The sequence below is a fragment of the Carcharodon carcharias genome, chromosome 14, assembly GCF_017639515.1.
Source record: "Carcharodon carcharias isolate sCarCar2 chromosome 14, sCarCar2.pri, whole genome shotgun sequence".
Classification (NCBI taxonomy): Eukaryota; Metazoa; Chordata; class Chondrichthyes; order Lamniformes; family Lamnidae; genus Carcharodon; species Carcharodon carcharias.
In genome coordinates, this window is record NC_054480.1 from 10,671,842 (window position 1) to 10,687,060 (window position 15,219).

At 43.3% G+C, this 15,219-nt stretch overlaps 1 protein-coding gene across 3 annotated transcripts in view; it reads right to left on the reverse strand.

Annotated features, from left to right (window-relative positions):
* Positions 1-15,219, reverse strand: part of unm_sa1614 (un-named sa1614) — a 258,244-nt gene that overhangs the window by 159,582 nt on the left and 83,443 nt on the right. For all 3 annotated transcript variants that reach the window (XM_041204808.1, XM_041204807.1, XM_041204809.1), the window contains exons 2-3: positions 8,234-8,306; positions 6,682-6,827 (exon numbers count right to left, since the gene is read on the reverse strand). In XM_041204808.1, the coding sequence (XP_041060742.1) occupies positions 6,682-6,827; positions 8,234-8,306 (219 nt within the window). The remainder of the gene's footprint in view (positions 1-6,681; positions 6,828-8,233; positions 8,307-15,219) is intronic.

Consider the following 15,219-nt stretch of genomic DNA (forward strand, 5'->3'; position numbering starts at 1 on the left):
CTCAGCAGAACTCTGAACGAGGGTCATACGCACTCGAAACGTCAACTCTGTTTCTCTCTCTGCAGATGTTGTCAGACCTGCTGAGTTTTTCTCAGCATTTTCTGTTTTTGTTCCAGATTTCCAGCGTCTGCAGTATTTTGCTTTTATCTTAGAACTATTATTCCTGGCCCAACTTTATCCTTTTCCATAACTATCCTAAATCTAACATAGTTATGGTCACTAGCTCCAAAATGCTCCCCTACTGATACGTCTTCCACCTGCCTGGGCTCATTTCTGAATATTAGGTCCAGAACTGCCCTCTCCCTTGTTGGGCTTTCTATGTATTGGCTAAAAAAAGTCTCCTGGATGCAATTTAAGAATTTTGCTCCCTCCCTACCTTGCACAATAAAACTGTCCCAGTTAATATTTGGTTGGTTAAAATCCCCTAATAGTACTGCCTTATTATTCTTACGCTTCTCAAAAATGTAATTACATATTTGATCCTCTATCTCACCCTGACTGTTTGGGGGCCTATAATACACACCCATCAGTGTGTTTGCCCCCTTTGTGTTTTTACTTCTACCCATATGACCTCATTTGATGATCCTTCCAAGATATCATCCCTCCCCACTGCTATAATTGATTCCTTAAGCAATATTGTGACACCCCCTCCTCTTCTATCCCCCTCTCTATCTTGTCTGAATACCATATAACGAGGAATGTTGAGCTGCCAATCCTGCCCTTCTTTTAGCCAAGTCTCAGTCATAGCTATGATATCATACTCTTACATGCCCTTCTGTGCCCTCAGCTCGTCTGTTTTATTCCTCAGGCTCCTTGCTTTAAAATATATTCCATTTAGCCTTGCTAAACTAATTTCTTCCTTATATAGCCTATGTTTCCTCTGCCCTCCAGACTCACTTGCTAGCGTTTTAACTTCTGATTCCATCTCAGCTTCTCGTCCCTCTGAACTACTTCTCAGGATCCCATCCCCATGCCAATTTAGTTTAAACCAGCCCCAACAGCATTAGCAAACCTCCCCACGAGGATGTTGGTACCATTCCTGTTCAGATGTAACTCGTCCAACTTGTACAGGTCCCACCTCCCCCAGAAATGGTCCCAATGCCCCAGAAATCTAAAGCGCTCATTCCTGCACCATTTCTCCAGCCACGCATTCATCTGCTCTATATCCTTCTGTTCCTATACTCATTACTGTGTGGCACTGGGGGTAACTTCAGGGAGAATTTTCTCCCCGTCAGGGGGGTTGGGCCGGAAGCAGGCGCGCAGCCATTTTATGTGGGCGGAGCTATCTATGTGGGCGGCGAGGGCGGTGCCTGAATTGGGGAGTGCAGCGCATGTGCATGAAGGAGCGCAGAAATCTCCCTGAGGCACAGAGCTGCCTCAGGGAGATTAGTTCAAATTCTGAAAATTTTAATAAAGAAAAACAAAAATTTAAGACACATCCCCTCATGTGAAAGTGTCACATGAGCTGGTTCATGTCTATAAATGTTATTAAAAATTTTCATAAAACTTTAAATCCTCCATGAAACCTCATTCCACCTGTGGATGAGGCACCATGATAAATGCGAAGACCGCCTGGACTCTTTGCCTGACTGCCAGCTTAAGGGTGGACGGGCAGCTCAGTTTATTGTTTTAATTAATATTTAAATGGCCTTAATAGGCCTTTGACAGTTCGGCGGGCGCACAACCAACTCGGGTGTGTGCCCGCCGAACTGAAAATCTGAATGACGCGTAGTGACATCAGGACACATGCCTGACCTCACCACGCAACATTTTATGCATTGGCGAGCAGGCCCTGCCTCCACTCGCTGAACCAAAAATTCTGCTGCTGGAGATTACCACCTTTGAAATCCTGCTTTTCAATTTTCTACCTAACTCCGTAAAGAGTGCTTACAGGACCTCATTTCTCATTCTTCCTGTCATTGGTCCCAACATGGACCATGACCTCTGACTGTTCACCCTCCCCCTTCAGAATGCCCTGCAGCCGTTCCGTGACATCCTTGACCTTGGCACCCGGGAGGCAACATACCATCCTGAAGGGATGTCTACGGCCACAGAAGCGTCTGTCTACTCCCCTCACTAACGAATCCCCTACCACAATTAAACATAAGAACATAAGAACCAGGAGCAGGAGTAGGCAATTCAGCTCTTCGAGCCTGCCCCGCCATTCAATACGATAATGACTGATCTCATTTCAGCCTCAACTCCAATTTCCTGCCCTCTCCCCATAACCTTTCAACTCATTACTAATTAAAAATCTGTCTATCTCCTCCTTAAATTTATTCAGAATCCCAGCATCCACTGCACTCTGAGGTAGTGAATTGCCCTTCCACACTTCTTCCTCCCCTCTGAGCAGCTGGACCAGTGCCATGCCCTTGGCTCTGGTTGGCCTCCACAGAGGAACCGTCACTCTTACTGTTTTCCAAGGCTGAAACTATCCACTAATGGCTGTCGAAAAAGCAGTCAGACATTTAGAGGGAAGGGGACGTCAAGAGAGGGAGAGGAGAGGTAGAGCCGAGTATCATCAAACCACATATTGAAACTGATGCCATGATTTTGGATAATGTTGTTGAGGGAAAGGATGTTGATAAGAGAAAGGAGGGGGCCAAAGGATAGATCCTTGGGGAACACCAGCGGTAACTGAGTGGGAGCAAGAAAAGAAACCATTGTAGGTGATTCTCTGGCTACAACAGGGTAGATACAATTGAAACCAGGCAAGCACCGTCTCACCAAGCCAAGTTGGCAGTGGAAAGCCATTGGAGTAGAATTTTTTGGTCAACCAATGCAAAATCTGCTAAGAAAGTCTGGACGAGTGCGGCATAGTGGCCAGAAAAGGCCATGGTATTATAATAAAAATTATTTTTTGAAAGGATTCCTTGGAGGCTATGAGGAACAGAATGGTCCTTCAGCCCCAGAAGGAATTTTTGGGTGTCCCGTGCCCCAGCCTCCCTACATTGGCATATTTTTGAACTATAATATGGGGATCATTTCCTTGGGACCCTGGAGCTGGCCAGCTCCCATGCCAATTGCTACTACCTTTGGCTTTGTCATCTTTCCAGCATCAAGCAGGAGACTGATTTCAAATATTAAAATAAAGCCCAGCATTTAAAATCAGCTGGGCCTTGCTTTCGTTTCAACTTCTGGGTGAATTACCCACTTCAGGTCTCCCACACACTAATCCTGCCTGCCTGTTAAAATATCCTCCTCTATGTCACTCTACTACTGCCTTCTTTCTTTCTTCCTCTTTATTCTTATTTTGTGAAAACATTTTGCAATCACTAAGTATAAAGCCCCCAAAGAATCCTTCCGAACTTTGCTATGCACTACACTGCTAACTGTCCATGTATCCCACTTTTTGCCACTGGTGGCAGCACGTGCAGACTAGATATTTAATTGCATGACAGGAAATTTTCCACCATCTGTTGTGGTTCCAAAATAAATCAGCATAATTAGAATCTGTACTATCCAAAAAGAGCCAACATTTAAAATCCTGAATGAAATATCTCTTTTTAAACTGTGCTCATTCTATGTGTTAAAGGAAGGATCGTCAGATTGAAATCAAGGCTTATACACTACTATGCTAAACAACAAATGATAAGAGGCAGTAAGCAAAGGGACACAACCACATCTGACAAAACAACAGCTTAGAGTTTAGAGCTGGAATCAGGTGAAGCAGCACAAATGTTTTAATCAAAAAGAGAACTTTTTAACATTCTGCCAAAACACATTTACACTCTGATCTGACATCATCTGAGCATTTAAAAAGACATACTTGTTTCCAGAAACGTTTTGATCCTTATCTTTCAAATCGCTGTGGTATTGCAGATTTCCTATTCTTCTGATAAGAAAAATACCCTTTTTTTAAACTATGTGGATGTTTTTTCACTCTTTAATGGGCTTTGAACATTGCTGGCAAGGACAAAATTTGTTGTCCATCTTTAACCCTTCTTGAGAAGTTGGCGGTGAGCCACTTTCTTGAACCACTGCAGGTCCATCTGGTGCAGGTACACCCAAAGTGCTGTTAGGAAGGGAGTACCAGGGGTTTGACACAGTGACAGTAAAAGAATGGCAATATAGTTCCAAGTTAGGATGGTGTGTGGCTTGGAGGGGAACTTGCAGGTGGTGGTGTTCCCATGTATCTGCTGCCCTCACCCTTCTAGGTGACAGAAGTCGCAGGTTTGGAAGGTGCCGTTGAAGGAGCCTTGGTGAGTTGTTGTGGCCACCTTCAACACCTCTTTGTCCTTTTGTCTGTGACATCTTTTGGCTATCTCCACCTATCACTGGCCCTCTATCCAGCTCTACTTGTCCCACCCTCCTTTAAACCAGCTTATATTTCACCTCTCTTCTATTTTTACTTAGTCCTGTTGAAGGGTCATTCGGACTCGAAACATTAACGGTGTTCCTCTTCGCAGATGCTGCCAGACCTGCTGAGTTTTTCCAGGTATTTTTGTTTTTGTTTTGGATTTCCAGCATCCGCAGTTTTTTGCTTTTAACTGAACATTGTGCAATCATTAGCAAACATCCCTACTTCTGACCTTATAGAGGGAAGGTCATTGATGAAACAGCTGAAGATTGTTGGGTCTAGGTCACTACCCTGCGGAACTCCTGCAATGACATCTTGGGACCGAGATGATTTGTCTCCAACAGCCACAATCATCTTCCCTTGTTCTAGGTATGACTGCAACCAGTAGGGAGTTTTTCCCCCTGCCTCCCATTAACTTTAATTTTGCCAGGGCTCCTTAACGCCACACTTGGTCAAATGCTGCCTTGGTGTCAAGGGCAGTCACTCTCAACTCACCTCGTGCGTTCAGCTCATTTGTCCATGTTTGAACTAAGACTGTAATGAGGTCTTGAGCTGAGTGGTCCTGGTGGAACCCATCAGTGAGCAGGTTATTGCTATGTAAGTGCCATCTCATCCCATCATTCTGCTGATAATTGAAAGGAGGCTGATAGGGTAGTTATTAGCCAGATTGGATTTGCCCTACTTTTTGTGGAAAAGACAGCTGGGCAATTTTTCACCCTGTCGGATAGATGCCAGCATTGTAGCTGTACTGGAACAGCTTGGTTAGGAGTGAGGTTAGTTCTGTTTTCTAATTCTAATCACGGAAGAACAATATTTGTGCACTGGCACCCCAAGTTTACAGCACCTAAGCTGCTCCTTTATTCCAATGACAGAACTGCTGACCCACTAAAATGTGGATCTATAATTCTGCTCTCAGGATAAGGGAATAATTTTTAACAATGTAATAGTGAGATGCCAGCACACAAACACTGTTCTGAAATTCAAACCATAAAATCAGAAGAAAACCAGTCTGACACCAAATGGATTTTTTAAATCTAAAGTTATAAGCTTTAAAAGCCCAAAAAGTCCTTTTTTACCAGTGAGTTTTCTCATATTCTTATGATGCACCAAAGTAAGAACAATCAAACTCATTTAAAACTTCACGTCCCCAATAAATGAAATTCCAGACAAAACAGCCTCAGCATTTGTGAAATGCAGTGTTACTTTGTTTTGGTTCTTACTCTAGTGGCTTCAATGAAGGCTGTCGCTTAAAATGAAAGTCTGCTGTCCATGCAAATACATGCTTTCCCCATTGGCCGGGCTAGTACTTTAGCATACTTGCATCATGATCAAAAACCACATCGCTACTGTCACTGGACAGTAGAATTGCTAATTACATGGGGCCTCTGCCTGGGGGTTATATGAAGCTACTGTAATGGACAGCGCTTGCTGAGCTGTCATTTGTATAATTTTTCTTGAAATATTAAAAATATTGAAAAACAAATACTGATCTTCATCCACAGCAGAATTACTGATTCAAATCAGCTCACTAGCAACAAAATCATAAATTAGTCATAAGTCAAAATATCAGTCTTGTATTCAATAAATTATAAATTATCATTTTCCCCTAATTTTTAGAGTTAAGGAAGCACTTTTCACTAGAAGTGGTGAATTGAAGAAAACAAACTGAGATGCCTTTATAGTCAGTGACTATATTACTGGAGCTGCCCAATCTTTTGTAAACATCAACACAAGATTGGTGCAATACCTGGAGAAATTGAGTAAATGGTTTTGTGTTTGCTCACCTACACTGGCTCCCGTTCCAGCAACACCTCAATTTTAAAATTCCCGATCTTGTTTCAAATCTGTCCATGGCCTCGCCCCTCCTTATCTCTATAATCTCTTCCAACCCCACAACCCTCTGAGGTATCTGCGCTCATCTTCCATGATGACATTAAAGGTGCTATAAAATTTATGTTGTTCTTGTCCCTAATACCATTTAATCCAAATCATCAAGTTGATACATTAACCATCCCCATCTTAAAACAATCTGCTTATAATTTTTTACAATGTATTGGTAAACAGATGAAAAATTGTGTACCTGCTGATGAGATGCCCTGATCAACTTACTAATTATGCCTAATAATTTTAAATATTTTCTTTTTAAAGTTTACAAAAAATGTAGAGGCTCTGTGAAACTACAACGCAGTAATTCTCATTGTGTGATCTATGTGCCCTGTTCTAAATTAGCCAGCAGTCAGAAGTATGGTGCTCTGTAACTAAGCTTTTGAAAAAGGTTATTCTAACAATAGTATCCAGTGAAAAATAGAATTTGCATTAGCTTAATTCAGGTTCAGTGACTTTCTCAGGGCTTATCTTTCCCGAAACACTGCAGGCCTTACCAGGTTTTTCATTGGTGTCAGCAGCTCTTTGGAAGACTCTGCACATTTACTGAAAGCTTCAGCCAATACTGATTCTTCAGTACTTTGGAAATTAGCTACAAGTTTTTCCAGCTCATTAATGAATGCTTCCTGAAAGGATATGTCATCTACAAAATAAATAGGAAATCAAAAGTTATTTTCAGGTAACAACTTTTATATAGCACCTTTAATGAGGTAAAGCTGAGAGAAGGGGCCAGGTCATGCCATAGACGGAGCTGTAAAATGCAGCGAGCCATTCAAAACTCCACTGACTTTGGTGGGACCTTAAAATCCCACCGGTGTTAAATTCCACCCTAGCTTACTGCAGCAACTTTCAGTACTTGCTGAGCCTCTTGTCTTCCAGTTGTAGCTTTGAAAACCAACTGTTTATTTTTAAGAAGTTCAACTCACCACTTTTCACTCAAAATGTTGTGCCCTCAGGTGTGCTGTTGGATTTTGCTAGACAGCATGTAATGGACAAAAGATAGCTCCAGTTACCAGAACTGGACATTCATAAGAAACACCTACCATTTCTGTGCATTTCAAACAAAATACAATAGAGCATCCTTTTTTTCTTGTGTGAGGTGGGGAGAAAAACCAAGAATCATGTGCTAAAATAAACAGTGATAATGAATATGCTGTGGATTTTTTTTGTTTCTTCAACTCAATATCAGCATTAGCATTTTAGGCCAGTTAAAGAACTATTTTATTTGTTAATCACGCCCATAGGATATGATGGTACCTATGGTGATTCATTGTTTTGTGGTTTCAGCAGATGCTTGGTGCTACCATGCTGCAGCTCACTAATGCAGGATCTTGTAAATAGTTTACAACACAGGTTTAATGTAGCATAAAACTGCCTCAAGAATGCCCTGCAATTCACAGGAAATATGAAGTGCCACTCAGTTACATTTTTTATAATTATAAACATGCTACTTTTGATTCGCTTCCAATAATTTCAAGCCATGTGCATCACTACAGAATCATTAAATGTTAATTAACTCATAATGACACAGATGGTTTGAATATATGCCATTCACAGCAACTTCAGGGAAAGCAGAACATGGTGAGGATTTACAAAATAAAGCAAGAGACTTTAAGAGAACATTCCTTTATAATTAGGCTCTCAAGCACTAAAATTGCTTTAATAGATCAAGCCAATTAAAATAAGCATTCCTTCACAATTTGGTTTCTAACACTATAATCAGTGTAACACCTAATCGAAAGAAAACCACTGGGATGAATCATCAACTTCTATCTTATTATGGCAGTTGCTACACCTGCGACAAAGATTTGGCACAAATCACAAAGGCCTGAATTTTTCGCTCATTGGGAGTGTGCAATTGGTGGGCCTGGGAGCGGACAGGAAATGGCCCCTAGCCACGATTGGCCCCCGGCTGCGGCTTCACGCTGGCTTATCAATTATCTGTATTCTCCAAATAACAAAAAAAATCCTTGAAAGTGTTTTTATATCATTATTGCAGTAATTTTTGACTAAAGGAGTGCTAACGCATTTCTGTTTTTTATTCTTTACCTTGACCTGAGGTACATCTCACTTTCACTGCTTTCTTCATTTTATGGAGTACAGACCTGTCCTTGTCTAAAGCCTAAGGAAAAAAAAATAAAAAACATCAGGCTATGAAAAATATAGTTCTTTCAACAAGTTATTATTTTTCATTGTTCCAATGTAGGTAACAAGTAATGTAGTGAGTAAAAGGGTGATCATAAGCAAAGCTTGAGCAGTTTGCAAAATAATCTGAAAGCTTGTTATAGTCTGTATAACTCATGTCAACAGAAATTTTCACTGGCCTCCTGGTATACTCTTATTGTAGGTCGGTTGGGATGTGGCAAAGGGCCCAGGAAATAGCGAGAGAGGAAGTGACAGAGATAGGGAAGGTTGAAGGCCAAAGAGGGATGTGAACACAAGGGTGAGAATTTTAAAATTGGAAGATAGACAGAAGACAAATGTACGCCAGTGAGTATAAAGTTGGTGGGTGAATGAGGCTAGTTTAACATTAGATATGGGAAATATAAATTTGGATGATGTTAAGTTTACAGAGGGTGAAAGATTGGTGACCAGCAGAGCAGTTGAATCTTGAGCTCATGTGACAGTTTCACATGAAGAGATATGTCCTTCAATTTCTTTTTCACTTTCATTAAATATTCCAGAGCTTAAACTGATCTCCCTGAGGCACCTCCATGCCTCAGGGAGGTTTCTGCGTTCTTTTGCGCACATGCGCAAAAGAGCGCAGGCCCCAACTCAGGGAATCCCCCCCTGCCTGCACAGGGAGCGCACAGCCTTAATTGGCCCACCTACGTAAAAGTTTTCCCCCAATTGGGGGCGCTGATTGGGTTCGTGCCCGCCCCCGCACAACCCCCCCAACGGGGGGAAAATTTTTCCCATGGAATTATGCAGAAATTATAACAAGAGAAACAGAATGTTTAGCTTAAGTTTGAATTCTTGTTTACCTTACACATGAGCAGTATTCTTAATTGCATATACCCTGACTGTTTCTATATCCCTTTATTCCCTTTTCAGTCAAGCTGCCTACCTAATCTATTCTTAAATGTTAACATGATCTCTGCTTCAGTCACTAACTTCACTAACATATTCCACAGCTTCACAACATTCCGTTTATTGCCCACATTTGATAATGTAGACCCCACAACCACTGGAAACAATCAGTTTCTATTTACTCTGTCCCATCCCTTCATAATTTTAAACACTTCTCTCAAATCACCACATACTCTCCTCTGTTCTAATAAAAACAGAATCAAATTTTCAAGTTTTTCTTCATATTTATATTGCCTCATATCAGGGAAAGCATCCTTGTGAATTTGGTCTGTAACCTCTGTTGCTTCAGTATCTTTCCTATACTGTGAATACTATGCACAGTATTCCAACTACAGTCTTAATAAGGTTGTACATGGATTTAAAGTACAATTACATTTTGACTATACTGTTCTATACCTTTTGCCATAAAACCTAGTATTTCATTAGCTATTTTGATGATCGTATCCACAAACTGCTGCATCTCACCTCCTCAAACTCCCTTTACTCTGCCATACCATTCAGTTTTCCACCATTCTAAGCATAATTATCAATTTTTTTTAAAGAATGATCATATTATTGTATTATTATCAAAATCTTACATTTGCTGACATTGAATTGCTATGCTTTTTTATTAATCCTTCAATTTTATCAATATCCACTTGTAGTTTCCTTTGGGCCTCAGATGTATAACATGTTAGTCCTGTTTGAAAATCTAGACATCACCTTCTCTTGTCTTATATCCAAATCATTCATGCTCACCATGGGCAGAATTCTCCCATCCCACCTGCAGCAGGTTTCGTGGCAGGCAGGAGCAGAGAATCTAGTAGAAGTCAAAAGATTGGAAACCTGCCAGCATAAATATTGTTTGCGATTTTCCCGATGGCGGGTTAATGGCGGGTCAGGTATCCATCTGAGATGTGGTGTGAATGCCATTTGCATTCATTACCATTTCATGAATGTTCATTAAATTAGCTTCTCACCGGAATCACATGACACCTTCCAATCTTGAATTACGCCAATGGGAAATCATGTCAGTCTACACCTCGTTTGAAAAAGAGTGGCATGTACAGGTCAGACCTCACCTCACTCGCAACTTCAAGGTGAGTACAACATACATAGCCTGCCTTCCACAGCACTGCACTGGTCTCGTTGGCAATGCCAGTGGAACGCCACCCTGCTGGGGCTTTAGGGTTAATCTGTCCCAGTGGTTTCCCTCGTAGTCACAAGGACTGTGCAGCAGTACTTGGGCAGGGCTCAACTTTCAGACGTTGACCAGTATTGTGACCGGGGTGGGGAATAGGGATGGTCTGCTCCTGGTGGGTGCCACCGCTGTCCAGAAGGAAACCACTGTGTACCGATACTCAGACAGGGCTGAGCGTTCAGGAACCAGCATTTCAACCAGGGTGGAGTTCAGGTTGGTGGGAGGGGCTGGTAAGGGAACACACGATGGGGTAATAGGAAAGGATGGCTTTGCAAGAGGGGAAGGGGACACAATGGAAGGCAGAGAGGCCGGAAAGCTTTGCAAGGAGGTAGAGGAGGAGGGGAATGATGGGAGGCAGAGGGTAGACCGAGGGATGTGAATTTGGAACCTGACAAGCATAACATAAACACTGACAAACTAGGGAGTGAAAGGGATACCAAATGGATGAATGGGAGGGAATGTACACAGTCTCTGAAATAGGAAAGGGGGGATTGTTAGTGTGGTACAAGAACAACATGTCGCACGGAGACTCATAAGGTTGGGGGGGGGGTGGTGGCGGGGGGTGTTGGAAATGGAGACAGTGTATCTTCAGCCATGAGGGCAATGTGGAACTCTGTGTAGGTCAAAGTCCTTGGTCTGGGGCTTGCAGTCTGGAGTCAGAGAGTAGAGACACTCCTGTAGCTCTGGAAAGGAGTCAGAGAGTAGAGACACTCCTGGGGCTCTGTGGACCTCACAAGCAAGAGGCAGAGAGTGGAGATATTCATTACGTGCAGTAGGCATGCTGCAGGCATATTCATTGGGTTCCAGGGAGGAGCAAGGGCTGTGTGCTCAATCGGAATAATGTACAGCTTGATGTTCAGGGCTGTCTCACAGTCGCTGTCCAATAGCTTGTATGTCTCTGTACTGGATTGCAGGTGGTATAGTGATGGTAATGGGAGGCATCTGCAGCCTGTATCTGGGTACACATAATAAAGGGGGTGGGGCTATGTGAAGCTTTCCTGGTGGCGGGGGAAGGATTCACCTTGGTAGGTGACCATGCACACAGCCTCTAGATAGGGAGGGTAGAGGTCCACATGGGGCACGGGCACTTCAGTAGTGATGGGCTCAGGCAGAAGGGTAGGAATGTCAACCACAACATCCATAGGATCCAGTATTATTGGGGAGGCAGGAGAATAACAGGAGGGAACTCTACCTTCACATCGTGAGGTTCCAGTTAGGTTTCTAGGACATGGACAGTGAAGGGCGAGCAGTGAACCTGCTTTCAAAATAATAGTGCAGAACCACCATATTGCTCTATTGAAGTTATGGCACAGTTATAAATTGAAAGCAGAAGTGATCTGAACAAAGGACAGGTCTGAGGTTGAGGGAGGAGTACACCACTGGACTAAGGAGCCCTTTCTGGGAGCACCCTCTAACTTGTTGGTGCTGCAAGAGTAAAGTGAAATCTGATTAGAGAAAAAGGAGGAAGACCTCCCAGCAAAGAAAGCCATTGCCTTTATCGGCTTTTGTCTGTAACCGTTGCCTGTAACAGAGATACTCAGGAGTCAATGGCTTAACATCAAATGTGCTGCATCTCAACATTAACACATAGGAACACATGCAGGCAATCATTAAGGTGCAGCCAGTCACCCTGGGAGTTGCCATGACTCATATATCCTGAGTCACTCCCAGGTTCCTCAGATTTTAAAAGGGCTTGAACATCTACTGGGATGGCTGTTTGGGGATAAGGGGTACCCACTGAAACGCTGGCTGATGACACCAGTGTGTCACCCAGAGTCATTCTGAGAAGAGGTACAATGCTGCTCACAGTTCCACATGCTCCCTAATTGAGCAGACCATTGGGATTCTGAAGATGAGTTTCAGATGTTTGGACCACTTAGGTGATGCACTACAGTACACTCCCAGTAGGGTTTCATGCATCATCGCTGTGTGTTGCACCCTTCACAACCTGGCAATGCGAAGAGGTGACCCCTTGCCAGAGGGTGAATGGAGGAGGATGAGAGCTCTTCAAAAGATGAAGACCAGAAGACCCAGGAACCTCAAGAGGGCGGTGAGGGTCAATTTGAATGCAACAACACCATAGAAGAAGCAAGACATGGGAGACATACCAGTGACACTTTTAAAGCTGCCAGATTCCAGAAGGAGTAAAGTGAAGGCAAGGGGAGATGGCCACAGTTCTCCCAGCCCTCAATGCCATTCCACTTCATCTCAAGCATAGTCCAATGAGTCGCATCGAGAACTAGTCCAACATTCACACTTGCACCTTCTAGCCTCATGATTCAGCATGTCATGATCTCTAAGAAGATCAGTGGTGCCCTCTGTATGCCCTCACTCCGGGAACTGAGAATCCACTGAACGAGAGCGATGCGAAAACTTAATTGAAGCAGTCATCGCCACATAGATAAGAAACTACAGAGGTCAGTGAGATGAAGACATGTTTAGTGATCTCCTCCTTCCGTCTATGTCTTGTCCTTTGGCACTACCTCTGAGGAAGCACCACTGCCACTAATCACTCAAGGCTGCTGAGCTGCCCTCACACAATGGTGTTTTGTGAGTTACAAGTGCATAAATCACACAATTCCAATAAAAATTTTAATACATCTCCCTGACATCACAAAAGGGTGCAGAAACTCTCTTCAGTGAGGTTGATATCACATGAATGTGAATCTCACAGAGGGACACTATCACTGAGTGAGAGGATGGTTAAACCTCAAAATAAGAGGATTCAAATGAACATAATCACAACACCAATTGTTGACCAAGCCATTCACATAAACATCAAATGTATTTACAAATGTTTCACAGTGGTGGCACACCCATGACCCAAAAGCGAATTCAATATTTTTCAATCTTCCTAACCCTACCACTACACCTGGGTGCAGCCCCGACATTCGCAGTGGAGGTGGTGGCAGCCTGAGCAGCTGGAGTGGATGGGGTCAGAGGCTGAGGGAGCTGTGAGCAGCTGGACACCCTTGGAGTGCCTGAGGGGAAGCCCCTGGGGTGTCCAGCCAATGCTCATCCTCCCTGTGGTGCCCGAGGGCCCTGCCTAGACTCGTTGAGAAGATGGCGCACCTGGAAGGAGGTCAAGGTACCTCATCCCCGTCGCCTACATCATGATGGTGCCCACCAGGGCATGTGGCTGTGGAGTACAGGGCCAAGCGCAAATCCAGCAAAATTCGCTGGACCAAGATGTTCAGGGCGATCGTTCCCATGGTGACTACGAGGCGATCGCCCGTCAACGCCACTAAATCAGACAGAATGCGGACAGAATCCTCCGTGCTTTGCTCTAGTCTGCTGAGTGACTGCAAAATCTTTGCCCTGGTGTTCCGCCCCTTGTTGTTACATCTCCAGCATCGAGTTGGCAGCTGCTCGCAAAGGCTCATCATCTGATTTGGACTGAACACATGGCTGGTCTCCAACAGCCCTCCAAGTGCCAGAGACCTGGGCTGTCCATGCCTCTGACCGCTGCGGGGATGAGTCATTGATGTGTTCTCCAGTAGGTGAGCCCGAGCCTAATCTAGTGCTATGCTCCATCAAGTCGTGTATCTCTGCGCTGATGGAGGGTGCGGGTGAGCACAGTGATGGTTCTTCCTCAGCTTCCTCTTCTGACGTGGTCTGGGGGCTCGGACTTATGGTGGGCTGCCTTGTGGGCCTCAATCTGTTGGTGCCTAAAATATAGAGAATAGAGTTTTAGTTGATGAGACTGCATCTCACTCATTGTGGTAGTCAGGATGTGGTGAAATGATGGAGGTGTGATCTGTATGTACTAGGTTGCTGAGAAAAATTTTCCCTTCCCCACAGGTGCGATCCGTCCTCCCCAGCGATCTCGGCAGCAACCTCCTCTAATTCACCGAGGGCAATGATGTCAACCGTTGTTATAGCACAGCGAATGGTAAATGCCGAGCTGCTCAAATCCCAGGAGGAAACTTGAAACAGCTGCCACAACAGTTTTGCAATTCATATTCTATTTTGAGATGCATGCCTTGAATTCAGTAGTAATAAGTCCACCAAGGCTTGGGACTTTTTTTACAAAACTAAACTAAACATTTATTAATGGAAGAAAAGATTTTAAGCACATACATAGGTCTACAAATTACTACTATAATAACTCCTAAATCCCTTAATTAATCTGACTCCCAGTTACACCTCCATTAAGGCAACAGTAGAACAAATAAATTTCAACAGACTCAGGCAAAGCACACAATACCCTGAACAACGATATTCACAGTGAGTTTTCTTAGCTTCAATTCCTGTAGATAGCAACTTGATGTATATAGGCTGGAGGCTTTTGACACTTGTGTTAGATCCTAGAATTCTTTCTCCTTTATACATAACCTTATCTCCTTTATACATGTTTCTCCTTTTTTAATGTAAATTCTATTGTTTCAACATGTCTTTGCAACTTTACTTTTCTCATAACATAAATCTTTCATAGTACTCATATTATCAGCAACCTTTGGGAAAAATAAACACACTGGCTTAACTTCTTATGGCTAGATGTAACATCTCACCATCTCTTTGAAATTCAAACTAACCTAATTTATCTAAAAATGCAAATGTTCCTCACACTTGAACTTCAGCCATGTTTAAGTATTTAGCATTTCAGCCATCCCTCCCACAGCCTGCGCTCTTTCCCTTCTGTTGTGGGCAAACTTGTCCTGGATGAAGACAAAAAAACGTGTGTGATGATAAGGGATAGAGCATAGGTTGGGAAAGATGCATGTCCCCTGTGTGTGGTCAGCCCTGCCCAGCAGGTTTGAGGGTG